Source organism: Rhinichthys klamathensis, unplaced genomic scaffold, assembly GCF_029890125.1.
Source record: "Rhinichthys klamathensis goyatoka isolate OS25496 unplaced genomic scaffold, OSU_Roscu_1.1 h1tg000059l_1, whole genome shotgun sequence".
Classification (NCBI taxonomy): Eukaryota; Metazoa; Chordata; class Actinopteri; order Cypriniformes; family Leuciscidae; genus Rhinichthys; species Rhinichthys klamathensis.
In genome coordinates, this window is record NW_026606604.1 from 4744131 (window position 1) to 4766973 (window position 22843).

General features: G+C 37.4%; 1 protein-coding gene across 18 annotated transcripts in view; it reads right to left on the reverse strand.

Annotated features, from left to right (window-relative positions):
* Nucleotides 1–22843, reverse strand: part of cnksr2a (connector enhancer of kinase suppressor of Ras 2a) — a 105199-nt gene that overhangs the window by 78927 nt on the left and 3429 nt on the right. For all 18 annotated transcript variants that reach the window (XM_056249077.1, XM_056249075.1, XM_056249064.1 and 15 more), the window contains exon 2: nt 4252–4415. In XM_056249077.1, the coding sequence (XP_056105052.1) occupies nt 4252–4415 (164 nt within the window). The remainder of the gene's footprint in view (nt 1–4251; nt 4416–22843) is intronic.

A 22843-nucleotide genomic window follows, 5' to 3' on the forward strand; every position in this document is an offset into this window, starting at 1 on the left:
GCAAAGTCATCTATTTATGATTAACGCTCTCCTAAATGTCAGCAGCACAGGCCAGTGGTTCACAGTCACTCACAAAACCTCACACTCATTATAGTTCACCTTGTGTTAGAAATCTCACAGATCAGGAAAAGGCAACAAGAAACATGTCTGATAGAAAGACAAGACAGGTTGAAGCGAAGATGGAAAAAGAGTAAAACATAAAAAGGACAAGGAGGATAAAGGCTGAGGAGAGACTCAGGATAGTGAGACGGCTCACACGGACGCGATAAACATCATCCTGTCGTCTTTTCCCTCCCGTCATGTTGCTGACATTCTGAAAGCGTGGGCTGGTAAGTCATTGTTTTAATACCTCAACTGAGAGATTCGAGAGAGAGGAAGTGGAGGAGAGAGAGAGAGAATTAGATGGAAAGCTAGTTATTAAATGCTAGATAATGTAAAAGGCTCAAGCGGTGCAGAGCAAATTTCAGCCTAAATCCTTTCCCATCTCCCACACTGTCTGTACTCTTGGTACCGTTTTGAAAATCATTTTCAAGCAGTCGAACATCTCACAGCAATAAAAAATAGTCAAGAGACACACATGCACACGGAGCAGATACAGAATAAGGAACAAACCCACCTAGCAAAAAGCCTAATTTAAATACTGATTGAGTGACATTTTAAGGAGAACAATATTATCATCTTATAAAATTGAAGCTGCAACTCTTAAATCTTGTAACTTATAAGAAAGCATGAAATGGCATTTGAAACTTGTTTCATCTCGTAAGTGGCGTTATTCAAAGTGAAATTGAATATTAATTTGAGTGGATTGTAAAAAAGAGGCTTCAATACTATTATTATTATTTTATATTTCTTTATATTATTGTTAAATTAAAAATAGTAATATAAAAAAATCATGGATTACCAGAAAATTCTGTCAATGACGGGGATGTGTTGTGTCATAAATTACATAAATAAACGGCGGGGCAAGAGTTAATAAGTAAATAGAGCCTTTTAAAAATTTTAACATTGTCATTCATTGTTAGTACTGTCAAGTTTCTGTTTGTGTTTGGATTTCCTCTGTGTTCATTGTTCAGTTTCTAGCCACTCCTTCTTCATTAGTTAATTTGGTTCAGCTGTGTCTTGTTAGTTACTATGGTTAGTGTCATTCAGTTCATTTTCCACAGTGTCTCGTTTCCCTGATCTGCTCTCTGTTTCTCTCTGTTCGTTGTCTTGCATTATATATTGTTATCAGTGATTTGTGGTTGTTTGTTTTCTGGTCTAAGTTTTGAATTAAAGTATCCTATTGTATCTCCTTCGTCGTGCGCTTGATCTTAACCAGCTCACCCGTGACAAGTACATGCAAACAAACATTTGTGTAGTCTTTTCAGAATGTTTTATTGGGGTTTTTTTTCTCAAAGTGATATCTCTATTTCTTTGTAAACACTAGCTGTTTCCATCCACTTGTTAATCGAATTATCTGAAGTTCAGTAAAAAAAACTCATGCGAATAAAGCTGGTGAAAGTGTGTTTCCATCCAACGGCGAATAAAAACCAGTGCGCGTAACGACGTCACATGCTGTTTTACGATCAAATTGGTATATCGAATTGATTTGAGACATTTTAAGGTGTTTCCATTCATTTTCGCACTGAATCGCACAACATTCAAGCAAACATTTGTAAACAAAGTTTTTCTAGACAAAATGGATCGAGCCATCTACCAACAAATGATCAATATTGCACAAGTTGTTATAGTGCTTATGTGCCAGCTTATAGCGACATATCAAGCTATAATAAGAAAACAACGACGCTATCAACCAAGGGGGTAATCCATCAGCCGGAAGTTGAAGCTGCCTCCGGGGGCCGCCATTGTAGCTGGCTATCACCTGCTGTTAGCATGATGCATCCCATTGACTCCCATTCATTTTGGCGTCACTTTGACAGCGAATAACTTTACATCTGAGGCGTCCAAAGACTCAATTTGTCCATTATTTATTTCTAAAGAAACACGACAATGTATAAAAGGCTCCATTACTTTGTATCTTACGTTACGGCCCCGTAGAAGCCATTCTTGTAAAAATAGGCTAACGATTGCGTCATAACCACGGGACGCTATGTCGCACAGTAGAGAAATTACCATATAGACTGAAGTAGAAGCTCGCAGGCAATCGTTTACTGTCTATGAGGCAATCGGGTGGACATGGAGGCATAAAGTCAAGGGAGAAGCCCATAGATAGAGAGTTCATAAAAGCAATGGGACAAAATATTTCAACAACAGATTTGTTTCAGATTTCAATTCAGATTTGTCCCGGCACAGCTACTAGAAGGTCAGAACGGTTGCTCACGTGACAACTACGTCGTCAAGCTCAGTTTGAGCCTGCGCAGTGCGCTTGGCTATCAGGAAGTGAGTGCCCATGTTGGGCTTCAACCATAGACAGTAAAAGAAATGGACAGAGCGACCCCATTGATTTCAACGGAGAAGACTTGAAGCCCGATTATTGCACTTCCTGTCTGATGTCTGAGCGACTGCGCAGGCTCAAACTGAGCGTGACGACAGTCTGGCAGTTGAAAATCTTATAGTAGCTGTGCCAAGATAAATCTGAATCACCTAATTCCTCAAAAACGTTGTTGAAATATTTTGTCCCATTGCCTCATAGACAGTTAAAGATTGCCTGCGAGCTTCTCCTCCTGTCTATACGGTAATGTCTCTATTGTGCGACAGAAAGTCCCGTGGTTATGACACAATCTTTAGCCTATTTTTTAAAAAACGGCTTCTATGGGGCTATAACGTAAGATACAAAGTAATGGAACATTTTATACATTGTCGTGTTTCTTTAGAAATTAATAATGGACAAATGAAGTCTTTGGACGCCTCAGATGTAAAGTTATTCGCTGTCAAAGTGATGCCAAAATGAATGGGAGTCAATGGGATGCTAACAGCAGGTGATGGTCTGCTACAATGGCGGCTCCCGCGAGGCTTCAACTTCCGGCTGATGGATTACACCCTTGGCTTCAACTCTCTCCGTTGAAATCAACGGGGTCGCTGTGTCCATTTCTTTTACTGTCTATGCTATCAACACATTGCTATGATGATGCAGATGCACGTAAATGCCTGACGACAACGGAGGCGGCCTGTGGTGTGGAAAAGACAGCGCTCCAAACAGTTCTGGGAGATCGTGGTTCAGAGACACTTCACAGAAACCCTTTGGTTGAAGCATTTTCGGATGATCAAGACAACATTTGACCTGTTGTGTAATTTTATTGGCCCGTCCCTTTCCCCAGATGTCGCAAGCTCTCGCCCTCCGATTCCAACCGAGAAGCGTATAAAGCCATTGCGCTCTACAAACTGGCTAGCTGCTACATGCACAGAGTAACCTACAGAGTGGTAGGCGAAACATTTGGAGGACGTTCCACGGCTTGTCGTAACCTTTGTTGGCCATTTCCTTCGCGAGTTCCTGATAAATTATGGCATTTTTGCTATCTAAAATAGCCGTTATATTTTTCTGGTAAATTAAATTCAAAAAGTATCTCGTCACCTCGTTTGTCCACTTACATCTGTCTTTGTTGACACCCGCCATGCGTGCGCAAACAGAGCGGAAATACTGGGAGGAAATGAACTAAAACTTCTTCTTCTATGTTTTGTGGCGGGTTGCAACCATAAAATAACCTACAACTTAAATCGCAATTCATTATTTATTCGGCAAAAAAACATTTCCATCAGCGTTTATCACATAAGCCGTATATCGATCAAGATAAAATCCGATGAGACCGAACGTATTTCATTTGAGTCGATATTCATGAAATTCAATCGAATTTTACTGTTTCGATAAGGCATTTTTCATTCGATATCACAATTCGGATAAAAACGTGTGGATGGAAACATAGCTATTGTGCAGTAGATGACTCCACCGGTTTCTGCCAACAAATAAGAAAATAGAGCCATTGGTAAAAAAAAATTATATTATTTTTTTTTTTTACATTTTGTAATATTACTATTTTTAAGTTATTAGATTGTGTTTCTTTTTTTTTCTGATAAATTATGTGAAATGAGACGAGGTAAATGTAATAAGTAAATAGAGTAAGTCTGCTGTCATTCATTGGCAGTCAAAAATGCAAACAAGTGCTTTTAGTCTTTTCAGAATGCGATATTGTTTTTCTCTATAAGTGATATCTCTATATCTTTGTCAACATTGTGCAGTAGGGGACTCGATGTCCACCAGCTGACAGGGTGTTGAACAGCAGATGTAGGATCAAGCGTATAAAGGAAGGCTCTCACCAGAGCGCACAGCAGGTCCACAGCTTCCAGGATCAGCTCTTGGTGTCCGATGCGGGACACCCCTAGATCCTCTAGCTCCTGATGGGTGATCCTCAGCAGCTGGTCACCTCCTACCTTCTCCCGTTCAAAGTTCTTTATATACTGCTGCAAGCAGTCATCCAGACCTGTAGAGACATTAAAAAACATCAACAATCTAGGGTCAACCCTGATTAACTTTGCAAAGATTAGAACATCGCAAATCATCCCAAAGCCATGGTATTTATGGTTAAAGTGCCCAAAAGACAGGAAAGATGGGAAATGTTCCCCTTAATACAGCAGTACATTTACAGCTAAATTATAACATAATAGAGATGCATTTAGCTTGTACAAGACAATGATACATCATCCAATATATTAACGAAAATATATTGAAACATTTGCAACTGTTATTGTTATTGCACAAAACTGAAAATCAAAAAGGTTTACTGTCATCTGATTTTTGCAAATATATACAAAAACATATGATTGTAAATCAGTTTAACAAACTATGTTTGTAATGTATTTTTTATATTGTAGGCTAGGCCTACTTCATTTAAAGGTCTATTTAAATGTCTGAAACCTAAAATAAACATGTGGTTGAAAACACTGAATAGTTGTGATGTATGAAAAGCACTGAGCATCTCTGCCTCAGCGCCAGCCAAAGAGCAAAATCACTTTTGAATGCATTTTGAATGAAACATAGCAAAGGACGCTACTTTATACAGCTTTTTACAGCGGATGCCACATAAAACACAGCCTCGCTTTTATACCTGTCATGGGGCTGCTCCTAATAAGTTCTATACCAGGCATTTAGAAAAACAGTGAATATTCATTTTATGCCAACTAAATTCATTACTGTGTCCATAATTACCTTATTAACAAATAAAAAATATAAATCCAACAAAAATGAAGAGATCACTATTATCCACTTGCAAAAAATATAGAACTGTTGAGATGGAATAAAAATCACACAAAGGTTAATGCTCAATGAAAAAAAAAAATCAAGAATAAGAGCATAAACATAATAAACAATAAAAGTATCTAATATTACCCACACCCCCTTGCTTGAAGATACTGGTAAATGAAGCAATGGCCTGGTTTCTGTTAGAGAGCAAATGAGTAATGCAGATGCTGTTGAACATTTAATAATTGCTCATCAAAGCTTTAAAGGGTTAGTTCACCCAAAAATGAAAATTCTGTCAGTAATTACTCACCCTCATGTTGTTCCAACCCCGTAAGACCTTCGTTCATCTTCGGAACACGAATTAAGATATTTTTGATGAAATCTGAGAGCTGGACCTCCATAGGCTTCTTCAGGGATTGAACTTGCCGGCCTCGAAAAGTTATTAAAGACATTGTTAAAATAGTCCAAGTGACTACAGTGGCTCAATCTTAAGTTTATCAAGCGACGAGAATACTTTTTGTGCGCAAAAACAAACAAAAATAACGACTTATTTTCAACTATTCATGTCCATCTCCTTGGGCCTCGAGTCAGTTCACTAGTGTAATAGCGTAAGCTTCTGTTGTTGTACGTTACACGCATCACGCACATGACCAGCGTCGGCCAATAGTGAGCCTACGTGTGACGTAGCTCTACGGAATCACACTACGTTAACTGACTAGAGGCCCAAAGAGAAGGACATGAATAGTTGAAATAAAGTCGTTATTTTTGTTTGTTTTTGCGCACAAAAAGTATTCTCGTCGCTTGATAAACTTAAGATTGAGCCACTGTAGTCACTTGGACTATTTTAACGATGTCTTTAATAACTTTTCGAGGCCGGCAAGTTCAATCCCTGAAGAAGCCTATGGACTAGTATGGAGGAGTGATCCAGCTGTCAGATTTCATCAAAAATATCTTAATTCGTGTTCCGAAGATGAACGAAGGTCTTACGGGGTTGGAACAACATGAGGGTGAGTAAATACTGACAGAATTTTCATTTTTGGGTGAACTAACCCTTTAATAGTGGACAAGAGCAAGGTTTCTGAAATAAATATTTATGCCGATGATTAATTTCAGAAACATTGCACTTGGCCACTATTAATGATTAACAGAGTCATTTTGATATCTACTGTCATGATTCTGCCCTTGTGTCCTTGATTTTCTCTAGTCTTGAGGCAGGATCATGACAGAATCATGTTTTGTGTGCAAGCACGTCTTGTGTTTTGGGCCATGTGCTTGTGTTGTCTCGTTATGTTACTCCGCCCCCTTGTTACCTCGTCTTGTCATTATTGTCTAGTCAGTTTCACCTGTCTTTGTCATTAGTGTTCCCCTATTTTATCCCCTTGTGTTTGCTTGTCCTGTGCCGGTTCATTGTTGTACATTGTGAGATTCTACCCGTTAGTACCTTGTCTAAGTAGAAAGTCTTGTATTGTTCTTGATCTAGTATTTGCTGTCTGTTAGTCTAGTTTTGTCAAGTGTTTTCTAGTTTAGTATTCCCTCGTTCGTATTGTCTCTATTTTGCCCCCTCGTGGGTTTTGTTTTCCCCTGTTTTTCTGTTATAATAAACATTGTCTAATTGTCTACCGTCTGCGCTTGGGTTCTTCTGCTATCATCATAACATCTACATTGTATATACTGTAAGTATCTAAATAAACATTGAAATGAATATTGCCGTACATATCAATTTGTATAAACAAACATAAACAAGATTCAGATCCACTTTGGTGTAATCTATTTCAAAACACTTAAGTTAACTTAAAGCATCTGTAACTGATAATAAATTATAATGTCAACAGAGCTGTCCATGCCAAATACAGCACACAATCCTAATAAATGCATCTGATTCAATTGTCTCATCTGCTTTAGACTCTGTTTACCCCAAAATCAGCAATGACAAAGAGACACAAGGGCCGCCACACTTATACATTATGACTGAGTCAACGACCTGTATTCCGCCCTAACAATGTCACATATCCATCAAACTGACAGTAAATGACAGCTGAGCAACATCATAACCTCTAAGCTTTCCCATGTTTGAGGGAGAGGTTCATTTGATGGACAGAATCTGTCCAATCACTGTCCAAAAAAGTGCACGTAAATAGAATTTGTGTGGGAGCGTAATAAAGTTGTTTAAAGGGGTCATATAATGCCATTTTTGTACAAGCTAATATGATTCTTTAGGGTCTAAATTAAAAGTTTGTAATATACTTTAATTAAAAATTCTCATTGTAAGAAAACAGTTATTTTACCTGGTCAAAAACAGCTCTGTTTTCAGCACGCCGTTTCAATGCATATGACTTTAAATGATCATGAGCTTCGCTCACCCCGCCCCTTTGTTCTGTGCGTACACGTTTGTAACACAATAACCATAACGCGTTGTTCATTATAAACGTGGGATTATGAATTATATTGAGAACGTCGTACATAGAAAACATGCCGTAATGTACCCTGAGTGTAAACCTTAGACTCATTCATCGTGAAGCGTGCAAGCGATTTGCAAAGATATAAATATTAATATAAAGGATAATAAAACCTTACACTCACTTCAGTTGTTCTAGAGGTTCAGCAGGAACACGAATAGCTGGTACCGATCCTTTATTCAGGAAGCTTCTTAGCAAATCCAGCTTTATACTGACCCTCCTCGTTTATAAAGCAGTCTGGTGTGTGAAATGATTCGCGCAAACATGAAAGCATTGACGTTGCTCGTGGGGAATATTCCCTTCGAAAACAAACTCAGCCACTGCGTCTTCAGCGGTTCGGATTTGGGAATATTAAAATGACTGCTGTGTTCGTTATTACACCCAAGAACAGAACACCAATCGCTTAGACGCCATTCTGCTCATAGACAGTGCTCCAGCATATCAACAATGACCGCGCCGATCCGCGCAGACTATGATTGACAGCTGGCTCACGAGCGAGGGCGGTTCTGTGTTGAAACCCGGCTGTCAATCAACAATCGCGGGAGGGGCGTCCGACCGTGTGACGTCACACGGTCGAACGGCTCGATTTGAGGCAGGGGAAAACATATAAGGAGATTAAAACAAAAACACTGGATGGATTTTTATCATTATATGATGGTTGTGTACAGGCACTGCCAACACACATTTCAGTACAACCAACTTGAAAAAGTGCATGTACCATTATATGACCCCTTTAAATGAGACAATTTTGAGATCTTGACTCAAACCTTTTGGGTTCTTGACTCAATTTAAAAAAAAAAACCTTTATGCCAAAAAGTTTCTATATAATGAGAAAAAGGTATTCTTCACCACTGGCAAAATGGGCTTTCAACAAAACTGGGCTGCCTATGCAGTAGAAAGGCCAACCAATTTTTGAAATTGGTGCTACCTGACTACATAAAACAGAGGAAAAGGGCTGTTGTCTTTCCTTTAGGAAAATAGGTAGGAAAACTTCAACACACTGTGCTGGACATGTTGTCGTCCAAGGCCACTACCAGTTTGCTATGGATACGCTTAACCAGTCAAATAATGCTTTGCTTTAGTAGGAAAAACGTCTTAGCAACCTTTTAGTCGTAATTGTTACCGGGTGCAAGAATTCAGAGAGTTAACGTTTAGCAGGAGCGAGTTATTTATGGTTTCCAGTGAACAATCTAGCGCATTGTAGGTAGCGGCTAAAGGCTGTAAAGAATTGTAAATATGGAACTGCAACAGAAAATCTGAAAAGCCTCAGTGTTTGTAGTCAACATTTCAAAACTGGATGACAAACACAGTATTTTAGGTCAAATGGAGGGAAAAAAACTGCAAGAAACTGCTGTTCTGTCAGTTCCACCAAACCAAAACGCTGCCGCGTACATGTAAGAAAGATGTTATCATATCAATTTTCAGTGTTAAACCTACTCTTACAATAACTGTTTTGTTAATAACCCTCTGTCGATTCAACTGTCCGGGGGCAGGTAAAATGTTGAAGTATTTGTAGTATTCACAAAAGCCCCGGAGCTGTCAAAAGTCCGCCTGAAGACGCGTTTTGCACCATCCAGCAGACTTTTGCTCATAATTAATGTGAATTTCTCGGTCGAGGTAACAGACAACAAGTAAACATGGTTCATTTACATATTCTACTGACATTGTAACAAGAAAAAGCGAGGTGAAAATCGGTGAAGCTACACTTTAATTGATTGCATAATGCTTACTTTGATAATGTACAATTACATGAGCTGTTTAATTAATAATATTAATAGGAGTTAAAATAAAATTAATTAAAACTAAATCCACAAAACGATCCCATGATGGGAACCCCTAAAAGGTTCTATGGAAGAAGTGCCTGACAGAAGGTTATATAGAAAGTTTTCTTGTGAGTGTGTTTATCAGTAAAGCTGCGTGTCCAGAATCAAAACCATCCTAAATCAAATCAGAAATGATTGCTGCACTGTCTACGGTAATGCTTCTGAAAACCCTATGGGATGCACACATAAATCAAAACAATAAAGCTACCGTCAGCTGTACAGGATAGATGTGACTATGAAAGCAATAAATACAGAGAAATAGTCTAATAAACAGTGAGGGATCTAGCAAGTTTCGAAAACACCACCATTCACAACTGTCACCATCAAACAGGTGACAACACACACTCTCTCTATAGTGACACACACTTGTTGGACTGCATTTGTCAGTCTTGGGCAGTCTGTTTCCCAACGGCACGTCTCACAGCAGCCGTGATCTCCCAACAGCTGCTGTTCGACACAACGTACATAACTGCAGGATTTACATATTTTGCTTGCAGCATGTGCATGTGTTTATGATAGTGTATATGTAAGAGGGAAGGTAGCAGAAACTCTTTTAATCTCACTAGCTGCCCTCTAATAATTAAATCTAACACAACCGGCTCATTAACAGAATGGGCCAAAACTCATTTGCCAAGACAGCAAGAATAACAGCTGTCATTACTGCTAAACAATATCTGACTCATTATAGAGCGACCCTTTCTGTTGTAAGATACTTAGTTGGTGATCCGAGGTCTGAATTTAACGTGGAAGGTGCGGCCAAAGATGAGAATCTTGAAATGAGCGCAATGATAACTTCTGCTGATGCCGTGCCTTTGATTCACATACTGGACAGGTGCAGTGAACAGTTAATTGTTAGTTAATGTTGTTAATAATGATGTGTGGGCAATAGGATGAAGAGATTTAGAAAGGAAAGAATGAAAGAAGGGTATAGAGAGAGCGTGAAAGCTCAGTTTTAATCTTGGTAATGTACCAATGGCCATCATCAGAGGGAAGACAATTGGGCCCTGTGACAAGGCCCTTAAATATTTTGCCCTATAGACCTTAGAGAAACGTGGGCGCCGTCATCTTTAGAATATTGTCTTTGAACTTCCGTTTTTGCGGTCGCTCTGTATATTTCTATGGCATCGCTGTCCAGGAGTAATTAGCTGGTGAAGTGGATTTACTTATTGTAGAGTTAACATTGGATTTACTTATTGTAGAGCAGTTCATTCATACCTATGCAAGATCGCTGTGAAAATACAGACCGGAAGTCAAAAGACAACGAGCGCAGCGCTGAAAAGGGGCGGGGCTACATAAGGTCTATATGAACTCAAGCAACGATACTAGATGCTCCAATAAAGACATTTTGACTGATACTCCTATCCGTTATTTATTTACTAGTAGCAGCTCCTGATCGTAAATTTATGTAGGGCAGATTCTGGGTCTTAGTGATAGTTTATTATAAACATTTTGTATGATTTATATTCTAATCACTAAACACATAGCCTACACAAACTCTGAATCAACATGCACCAATACTAAAATTTTCTATAATATCATAATCATAATAATTTGTTAACAAACAAGTATTCATTACTTCAATGAATTCATTGTTTCTGCCTTCAATTATTACATTGTTTAAATTGGTAAATTTGTATCTAACTGTGATTCTGAAATACATAACTTAGAAAGTTACCTCTGATTACAGATCACTCTAAATTGTAATGTAGACACATGCATTTTCTGTAAAGCTGCTTTGAAACGATGTGTATTGTGAAAAGTGCTATACAAATAAATGTGAATTGACTTGAATTGAATACATTACAGACTGATACACTTTTGGCAGAGGTCTAATGTCCTTGCGTTATTCAGGGTGGCGCTCTAATGTTGATTGACAGGCTTTAAGTTAACAACACACACATAGAATGCTATCTTTGAATTGCCTTATTTTTTATTTATTGCTATTGTATTTATTGCCTCCGAATGTTGTTTTAGAATGTTACAAGTTGTGGAGGAAAAGAAAGTCATGTCAATTCTCACGACAAACATAACACAAACAACAGAACTAGGCTATATAAAGGCTATTCACATAAGCACATTTAAACTAAAGGGTTTATACTTTCATTTATTTGATACGCTACTCCACAAAGGACAGACATGCCAACTGTTACTGACCTAATGCAGACTACAGTAATATACACATAGTTGAAGCTGATTGATTTTGTCTTGGTCTGGAGCAAGGTTTACGTAAAGTAATGTGAAAATAAGCGGGGCAATCTCAAATCTGGCCTTAAAATCTCTCAATTAGAGCATGCTGCAGTTCCATTTTTTCACCAAATATTTACATTGAACTGTGCGGCGCTGTAAAGCTGGGCAGGGCTCCGGCACCTTACATTACACCTTACATTAAATTTTAACATATCATGCTCACTTTACGAATTAGTCTAGAAAATCCGAAAAATATTTGTTGCAGATTGCTGAACACATTTACAATTTATTAGTGATTCAGGTAATAAAGAGGTCTATGTTTTTCATGAATATTTTGGCCCTTACTGTCACGGTTTGGGTTTTGTTTCTTGTTCCTGGTTCTTGTCTGTCATGTGATCCCCTGTTCTAGTCATGTGATCTTGCCTTGTGTTCCCCTGTCTGTTGTGTCATGTTGTCATTGATGGTTAATTGTTTAAATGTTCACAGGTGTCCCTTGTCTCGTCGTTAGTCCAGTATGTATTTCAGCCCTGTGTCTAGTTCAGTCTTTGTGAGTTCTTGATGTTGTTATGTTGCATGTCGATTGTTCTGTTCCAGAGTCTTAGTCTGAGTTTGACAAAGTTCTAGTCTTTATTTAATAAAAACACTGCTGCACAGGATCCTGCTTCATAACAGTTACAGATGAGCCGGGGCTGATTTTTACACTATGGTTTACAACTGAAATGGAGGCCATTATATTACAAATCTAAACAGTTTTTTTTTTTTAAGAAAGTATAAGCCAGCTAATAATCTTAAAGGTGCACAGAGGCAGAAAAAGGAAAATTATTGGTGATATTATAGGCTAATACCAATAATGATATAATAATAATATTAATAATGTGGCCATATGATAATCAATAGTATAAATCATACTATATCGCTTCTGTCAACCCTCATATTCTGTTGATACTGACTTTCACTATCGTTCAAAAGCAGCCATTACTCCAGTCTTCAGTCACATGATCCTATATATATATATAAAATATATAATTTGGTGCTCAAAAAAACATTTCTTATTATTAATGTTATAAACAGTTGTGCTGCTTATTATTTTGTGGAAACCATGACATTATGAATAGAAAGCCAAGAAAGAACAGCATTTATTTGAATTCGAAATCCTTTGTAACAATATTACAAGTCTTTATTGTCTATTTGATTGATTTAATGCACTCTTGCAAATATAAGTATACATTTCTCTAAAAAAAAAATCATACTGACCCCAAACTTTTGTACGGTAGGCTATGATTTTATGTACATTGGTATGAATTATGTGTAAAATAAAAATAGCAATTTTAACCTATTTTACCATTTTTTAAATATGTTCCTTTTTTGAGTTAATCAACTTTTTTTGTGTTTTGAGTTGATCAAAACCCTTTAGAAACCAATTTTATAAAGAATTAAATATTTATTGTACCACAAAGAAGACAGAACTGTTTAATACCACCGATATATTGTTTCATCCTAATGTATTGGGAAGAACAGAGAAAAGGTGAGAAACACTCAAATGATCGGCACTGTAAAAAACATATGATCAATAATTTATGACAACATTTGTTTTTACTTTGCTTTAACGCATAAAAAAGTTGAAAATTGCTAAACTTATTTTAATGAGTTATTAAAGATTCAACTAATTTAAGTCGGTTTAATGTAATTTAAGTTGAAATGACTTTAACATCTAAGTTGATTGTATTTAAAAATTGAAGGCAGCAACTTGTTTTTACAGCAGTGAAGACAGCAGAGGTGCCCCCTGCTTACACTCAAGCAGCATGCCATTAATTCATCACTATAGTGGATTTATTAACAAATTACTTAGTTTATATATTCTGTCCACAGACACCTATCTCGCTCTCGCTCTCTGCACACACTAGCTCGTACAGGAGTATTAGAATAGCCTCGCTCTGTTATAGTGCATTATTCATTGCACATGGCCTGCTCCTCTGACAGGTAGCACAGTAAAACTGCAGGGAGAGAGAGAAAAAGCCAGAAAAATGGGCCAAAAGGATATAAAGAAAAAAGCTTAGCCTGAGCACTTAAAATATGACACGTATTAAACACCTCCCCGGCTTCCCGTCATTGAATGATAGATAAAACTATCTGGTAAAAAGCTCTAGAGTTACGGATATTCTGAACCTTCCCAACTCTCCCAGATGCAGTCTAAGCAATGTCATTTATTCGTGCTCTTCTCACTATATTCTATCAATCTTCATTCTTCAACTCATTTCTGGCAGCTGTGCTGTGCATTATGCAGACTTGGTGACCACTGAAAGGGTTGTCGTGACAACCGTTCAAGGTGCACAAAGTGCTCAAGGTCTTATTGGAAACTCAAAGTGCTTTTCTGATTTGTTTTAAGGCTCCTGCAATTTAATGGTTTACATATAGCGGTGATGGGGTAACTATGTTGATTTCCAAGTTACCTAGCTAGTTGTTAGTAGTTAAACTAATCTAAAGTAGTTAAATTAATCTAAAGCTACACTTTTAAAAACGTAGTTCAGTCATGACAACTCTCGAGATAGTTTGTAAAACATTGTATCAATGTAAATAGAATGTAGGCAGAACCTGATTTCACCAAGTGCAACATGTTCCTGGATCAACATCTTTGTTGATACTGGAACAACATTCCAATCAACCAATCAGATTTGAGGGGCAAGTTTACAGTTTAGGTCAAGTTTAGGCTTACAACCGGGGTTAGGTGCTTCTACATCAGTTATTCACCTATCATTTCCATCTTATTTTAGCGATAACTTATGGGTAGGGTTAGGTTCAGAGCTAGGAATATGGTTATAATTACATTTTTGGACCGTAATGTTGTTCCAGGATCAACAAAATATGTTGACCCATGAACGCGTCTAACCAGGACGTGCCTACATAGATTTGGTCTTGGCAGACTAGATCTGCTATACGCTGCCCCGGCTGCTGCTGCAGATCAAGTATGACTTGCTTTTGCTAAATGCTCGGAACATATAATTAATGGAAACACGCTGCTGCTGCTAGAGAGAGGGAGACACCTTCGTAACAGATCTAGGCAGGCGGTGCTGGGGAGGCAGAGAGCTATAATAAGAATTTGCATAGTGCATTCGTTTGGTAGTATGCAAAAGATTATGATTATATTTATTTTAAAAAATGGATGCAGCTTTATTGGGACATTACTTGTCCCTGTCTTTAAAGCCCAACCTTACACCTACTCCTAACCCCACCCCAAAACACTTGTTTTTTTCCAGCTACTAAATACCCAATAGGCACTTTATTTCCACTTGTTCAATATTTATTTAAAATAAACTCCTCTCCGAGCTGATCTGCAATTGGAAAATAATAATGTTCCTTAGGAGATAGGCTAGTATAAATAGCCTTTGCCAGCAGGGTGGGCTATTTGCACTTGGTGTAAATAGACACTCCGTAATCATAAATGTTTCTTGAGTATCAAATATTAGACGGATGTCTGAAGGATTTCTGACACTGAAGACTAGAGTAATGGCTGCTGACAAACGGGGGCTCAATGACGCACTGGAGTCCCTGAGCTCCTGGACACGCCCCTACTTGATGACGCACTGAGGCTGGCCCCTCCCCTTACAATAGAGCACATTCGCATCAGTTTGGCGCTCAATCGCGAGTTACTGTAAGTACTATTAGTTACTACAGCCTACAGTTTGCTAGCTAGCTATGCCTTCGACACGGAAATGCGTAGGCTACTACCGGGATGCGATCATGTACAAAACAGATCGGTGTCTGTATTTAAATTTCCTAAAAACGATCACATCAAGAAGAGGTGGATTCATTTTGTGAAGAGCCAACCTTGATGGAGAGCTAAGGATCACCGCCAACACCCGCCTCTGTAGTGATCATTTTACACAGGATAGTTTTATAAATTTTCGTCGGAGACAACTGGGATTCACTGATAATCCGTTGTTACTGGTAAATGGGGGCGAACCGACTATCTCCCGCCTCGGCCTTCATCTCCCCGTCCCGAAAGCAGTATCACCTAATATCAGCGTTGGCAGCTTTCCCACGAGTGGGCGTGGTTTCAGCGCAGCCAGTGGACACGCCCCCAGCATTTGAGAGCAGAGAATAATGCTCTTTTTTTTCAAGATTTTGATAGCTTATTTTATGTACTTGCCGGCTTTTTTTATCATTCAAATTTGGCTGGGTGGCTAATAATACATTTTTCTGTGGTGTGACAAACTCAGAGTCAGAACACATACTTAATTTTGACTTTACAGGGACTTTAAGTTGGCCCAACTCAATTAAATTAGGTTGACTCAATAATTAATATTTAGAATTAAAATGTTCCAAAATTGAGTTGGCCAAAATCAATAATTAATATTTAGAATTAATTTTTTTCCAAAATTGAGTTGGCCCAACTCAATAATTAATATTTAGAATAAAAAAAAATAGCAAAATTGAGTTAGCCCAACTCAATTTAAATAGTTCAAAATTAAGTTGGCCACACTCAAATTAAATTAAGTTGGCCCAACTCAATAATTACTATTTAGAATTAAAAATTACCAAAATTGAGTTAGCCCAACTCAATTTAAATAGTTCAAAATTAAGTTGGCCACACTCAAATTAAATTAAGTTGGCCCAACTCAATAATTATTATTTAGAATTAAAAATTACCAAAATTGAGTTAGCCCAATTCAATTTAAATAGTTCAAAATTAAGTTGGTCCAACTCAATAATTAATATTTAGAATTAAAATTTTCCAAAATTGAGTTAGCCCAGCTCAATTTAAAATTGTTCAAAATTAAGTTGGCCCAATTCAATAATTAATATTTAGAATTTAAATTTTCCAAAATTGAGTTAGCCAAACTCAATTTAAATTGTTCAAAATTAAGTTGGCTCAACTCAATAATTAATATTTAGAATTTAAATTTTCTAAAAATTAAGTTGGCCCAATTCAAATTGTTCAAAATTAAGTTGGCCCAACTCAATAATTAATATTTAGAATTTAAATTTTCCAAAATTGAGTTAGCCCAACTCAATTTACAACACTGCAAGTCTTAGTGCTCAATCCTCGTCTTCATCCTCCTAACCGCCTGCACTCAAATTCACTGGCTTCTGCTGCAAATCACCTTAAATCCTGACTTTAATGGTCTCCATGACATTTACAATATGACATCATGCTGCATGCCTTCTTTGTTATTGTTCTTTTGCGCAGAGCTGTGACCACTTCACCTTCGAAATCTGATATTGGCCAGAATGGCCACATTTAAAAAGTAATGTGAACAAAGAAACAAAAACAAAATCGGACCTGATCAATAAGCACAAAGGCTTACAGTGTGAATGTATCCTTAGTTATGGTTACTAAAAGGTGTAACGTCCCTGAAAAGAAACATGAATACAGATTGCAAAAGGATGGGATAAGAATACCCATGAATCAGCTGTGAACTCCTACACAGGTTTTTTGTCGTTCTGCCATGACACCACCTGCGATGAGGCTCTTAATATGTGTGTGTCCACCACTAAATCGTCTTTTCTCTGCCGCCACTTAATCTCAAAGCCATAGGGGACTTCTGGAGATGAGAAATTCATCAGTTAAATAAATCCTGTCTTAAAATGAGCCACCCAGCTGTGCAGAGCCAGACCTCAAGCCTCTGCTGAAGTAGGAGAGCTGAAGGGCTGGTTCTTGGACCAACAGTGAATTGTTCATACAGTCTTCCACAACAAAATGAACACACTATTCTAGATTGGTTTCTTTTCTCTGGCTGTGAACATAATATAACTGGTTCTTTGTGTATAGTCCTTGAGATGCCTATGTCTTCAGAGTAACATTCTTGAGGTTACACTATACAGTACTTCACATTAGCATGTTTGGTTTTACAGTATTAGGCTATAATAGAGAAAAAGCAGTGTTCTGACTTGTGATGTACACACATACAACATGAGTTTGGATCTAGATCGACTCATTTCCCAATCCCACTACCTTCTCATCTCCTGATTGTTTCCAGACATCTGTTCACAAAGATTTTTTTTAATACTCTTTCATGTTGAGTGTACATTTTAATGCATGGGAAAGAATATACTAGCATGTAACCATTTCTAAAACTCCAGAGAAATTGAATAGTTTAACGTTTTTCCTTTCTTTGCGCAGGAGACTTAACTGAGTTCTCAATTAGGTTTCATTGAAGTACCAGCTAATGGGAAGATCAAATAATTTCACTGACTTGATCTTCAAATCTCTGTCAGTCAACCAAACAAATCTTCATATATGATTTCCATTTTTAATAAGCAAATCCGCCAAACACGTCCACATACGCGATTTTTGTTTATATTTGTAACAATCCCTATATTCTCAGATGTTTCTCCTAAAATTCCTTTTAAGAGAAATGGACACAAATGGGACCTATATAAAAATATAGAGCTACAAAAAATAAAATGTCGATATTACAGCTCAGATAATTAGGTCTTAAAAGAATCAGACAATATGAGTTCATATCTCTGATTTTTGATTCCATAATCTTGTCAGAACTAGAGCAGTTGACATTCTCTGCAACTTTTTCTGAAATCCCTACCTCTTGTAAGAATTTAGATAAGAAGAATGTGAGATCATATTACAGACTTGGTAAATCTGTGTGCAGTTTGAGTTGTTGTTGAGATATCTTCTGTAACTCTATTGAACACATACATAAGATTACTTTTATTTCCTAAAATAATGACAACAAACTTGACTTGGACCATCACAGACGCAACAACATTTCTGTTCTCCAATCTACCTGGTTGTTTATAATGGCTCCCAAGCAGTAACACCTGATCATGTATCCCATTTTCACATCATCAACCATCTAAAAACTGGTTTCTGGTTGCTCTCAGGTACTGACTCTTGAGTAATGATCTGAATCCAGAGCATCAGCAGAGGAACCCAGGTGTTTCCCACCAAGTGTGTCTCCTAACAGATGCTCTACTCCCTGCAGACAACAATTGTTCAAGCGAATCTGTTTTCCTCCCATCTGTAAAACTATGCAGCTCTAGGCCAGTTTGATTGATTACTTTTTTGGGGTGGCCTTGTTGTGGTGGTTTCATCCCTTATAAACTACAGACAATCTTTAGATCACCATCCTGAAAAATGTAAGCACTGACAGACAGGATACAGCGCAGAGCGTACAGTCTCTTACTGAGTACATACTGTATTGCTACCTTTCTGGAGTGTTTTGCTGAATATTTCCCTCTATACTGCGGTTCTTCAGTTCTATAAAGTGATTCAGAGATGACTCACACCCTTTACACCCACTGACAGCACACAAACACACTTTTACACTTTTTCACAGGAGGGAAGAGTCGCCCTGAGCCAAGCCACACACCCACACACCCGCCCCTCGAAGCTGCAGCCCAGGACGCAGTGCTAAAGCTCTGCGTGTGTGTGTGACTGTGTATTATTATTCAAAGGTTTTTAACCTCGCTTTCTTCCTCTCGTTCTCGCTCTCTGTATTTCTGTCACACACACGCAGTCAATCCTCCCCAGCTCTGCCACATGTCATACGAAATACAATATTCATGTGTTCCCTTAGGACACACCCCGGAGACAGGCCTGGAATCCCCAAAATGCCTTGGAGAGCCCGATTCGTGTGTGCGAGTACATATGCTCTAATGACCTCCATATGCGCGTGCTATACATTTTCCACTCAAGCACACCAACATTAGCCTCATAAACCATCAGAAAAAGTATCAAACCAAACCATTGTGAGCTGAAAACCGCTAAACGACAGCATGCACACCCCAAAAAGCAGCTAATGCACCTTCCTACATGACAATCAATTATGAGATGTGTAGTGGAGCGAGAGAGCCACGCCGTGACACGGTCTTTCATCTTTCTGTCAAGATATTTCAGCTGAAGATGCGATTCTTTTTTTGCTCGTTTGTTAAAAAAAAAAAAATTAAGTGAAGGATCCCAGAAAGGAAAATGAGTTCAAAGTGAATAAGTTGAAATTCTTGAAGGGTTTTGAATTATATATAGGCCTAATCATTATATCTATGTGCATGTAGCAGCCGGAGGGTTAATATCCCAATTGTTTACTATAGACAGGCATGATACAGCTACTGCTGCAAGCTTCTCAGATTTTTCTATCCACAATATGGCTAGGCTATATGTCACTGTATTGAATCGTTTAATTTGTTTATCTTTTTATTTAATAATAATAATAGTAATACATCAACTTTGTGTCCAATTCCTTCCTTTAAAACTCCTAATAATAGAAACAATAATGATTTATTATTATTATTATTTTATTTACTAATCTATTACAGAAAATATATTATTACAGTTTCAGTTTTCCAAAGGAATTTTAGGAAGGAGTTGATTTGATATATCATTTTTATATATATATATAAGTTATTATTGTTGTTAATATAAATAATATATTACATATATTAATATTAATAATATATAACATACAAGTTTTGTTTTTGCAAATAAATTCCAAAGGAATTTTCAAAGGATTTTGAGGAAAAATCCAAAACAAAGTTGATATTTAAATAAGCATAACAGCCAGCCAATCAGATTTTTTTGCATAGCTTTATATTCTGTGTTGATAACTGAATAAAATTGTATTTAATTCATTATTTATATTATACTGTTAAAAATAATTATTATTATTTTACAAATATAGGCCTATTCAAAAGAAAAGGAAAAAAAAATCTGAAACAAAGTTGATATTTAAATGAGCACAACAGAGTCTAATGAGCCATAAAAGAGATATCACTCAGTCATCTTTATCTATTCATCACATGCATTCGTGTGATGAACTATTCTCAGCTGAATTGATTTTGATACCAAAATATCTCAGTAGGTGATTCAGCACTTGAATGGTCCATCAGCACATATAGGCTCCAGTGCACAGCTTCCAGTGTCGCTTGGTTATTATATTGAACACTCCTCTGAGGCAATGGCTCTATCTGAAATAGTGCTGCCTTCCAGTAAAACCACAAGCCACAAAAGCACAGAAAAACCAGGACCACAGTCTAACTGGGAAACCACAGATGCTGGTTCTAGTTTAGCCAAAGTGCTCCACCCTGATCTTTACAGAGATGGAGGCATTGGCATCAGAGACGGGCCTCCAATCAGAAGCTGAGATGTTTATTTCTCTGTTCCCTGGAACGTGTTGGCTCGCACTGCAGATACATGGACTTTTCTACAAATAGAGCCTGAAACAGTAAATAGGGCCTGAAGGAAAATTTTGAATAACAGAAAAAATTGAGTGGTTAAGCTGGATGAATAGTCAACAGCATTATAAATAAATATACATATTTTGCTCATTTTATGTTAGGTCAATTTTGTTTAAATTGTTACGTAACATTTCTAATAGTTCTCACAATAACAAAAATGAGAGTTGTGCCTCTGTTGCTTTTACCAAAGTATACCGTATTCAAGGAAAGTGATGCACAATGGTTAGCCGCAGGAGATGATTATACATACAGTAGCACTCATGGGAAATAGCAAGAAAAAGAAAGTCAGAGATGGTGATAGAGAGATGGAGAGAAGAGGCTTGCTGCCTATGAGAGTTTGTAAGGCCGCAGTGATGTGACAGAACTTGATTAGATCGAAAGCCCTGCGGTCGGAAAGCTAATCAAGAGGAAGGAGCAGGCATACACACCCACAGACACCCTGAAGATGTGTTTCCAGCTGTTGCATTCCGAACACTGGAAAAAAATTGTTCGATCTTTAAATAGTGATGACATGAAGAAAACAGCTGGCTTAATTATTTCAAGGAAATGTCTTGAGTGAACTTAAAAGGTCATGTTTCCATGACTTCAAATCTGCCATCATTACAACAATTACAAATTTAGGTTAAGTATCTGTAAGAAGTTGTTCAATGCAAATTACAATATTGTGTCATCATAATATGTGCTTATGAAATGCATGGAGAGCAAAACATCACATGAATAGTCAACTGGACAAGTAACCTTTTAACCAAGACACTAAGGCCACGGTATTTCAGAACAGAGCAATTGTTCTGTTAAAGCTTTTAAGTCTCCAGGGTACTGATGTACCATTACATTTCCTTCTGTATCCTTTGTCCCATCTTTCCTAAACACTGTTTATTAAAGGCCCAGCATGGGTCTGAGATACCACAACAACTGCATAGAGGAAAGTAATATATTCATTCAAGAGCATTAAAAATGCAAGTCTTATAGGAACCCTCCATTTACCAATAATCAGCCTTAGCTCTACCTCTCACTTGCTTGCATCTAGTCTCTATCTTCACGATCCTTCTCTTTCACTGTTCTTTCAGCTGCACATCTCTCATTAAATGCATATTAATCACAGTCTCAATGATTCCAGACAGCTTCCACATCTCAGGCTAATCAAATACAACACCAGTCCCTTCTTGGCAAGTTTTCTGAAGCCATACAGTTCAACCAAAGGGAACAATTTTGGTTCAACCCAAATTTAAAGGGATCGTCCATAAAAGAATTTTGTTATAATTTACTCATCTTCATGTTGTTCCAAAAAAAAATGTTTTCTTCTGTACAACACAAAGTCCTTTTTTGTCCATATAATGAAAGCCATTGGGGTCCAATGTTTTTTTGGACCCCATTGAGTTTCACTGTATGGACAAACGCGTTTTAAAATATTTTACAGAATATCGTCTTTTCTGTTCCACACAGGTCTGGAATGACATAAGGATGACAGAATATTAATTTTGGGGAAAACTATCTCTATAAGTCATTAGTAACAGAAAATCTGTATTTGGAAAGAAAAATAAAGATTGTTGCTTTGCTACAAATTAATATGTACTACCTCCGTTAACCAGACACACAATTCTACAATAAGAAAAAATAAATGCAGGTGCTACACTGTAAAATACTATTTTAGTTTTTATACTACACAATTTCATGTAAGATTCAATGTGTTACTTGCTGTTTCTTTGTAATTGTTTGTGAAATTTACTAGCAATTTCTGTGAAAATTGTTTACATAAATTTTTTTTTTTTTCAGTGTAAAGATCATTGCATCTGAGGTGAATTACTCTGTTCGACATGGGCAAAATTGCTCCTATTTCCACATGATGAACACTTTAAAAAGTGTCATAGAGAAAGGACAAAGCTGTTGGAGATGTCCAATGTTTTATTCCAAATGTTTTGCTGATTCTGAGTTTGTGGCACTCCAGGCAGTCTTCAGAGCACAGATACACTATTAGCAAGACTTTAATAATGGCATTTAGAGAGGGCCATAGAGGG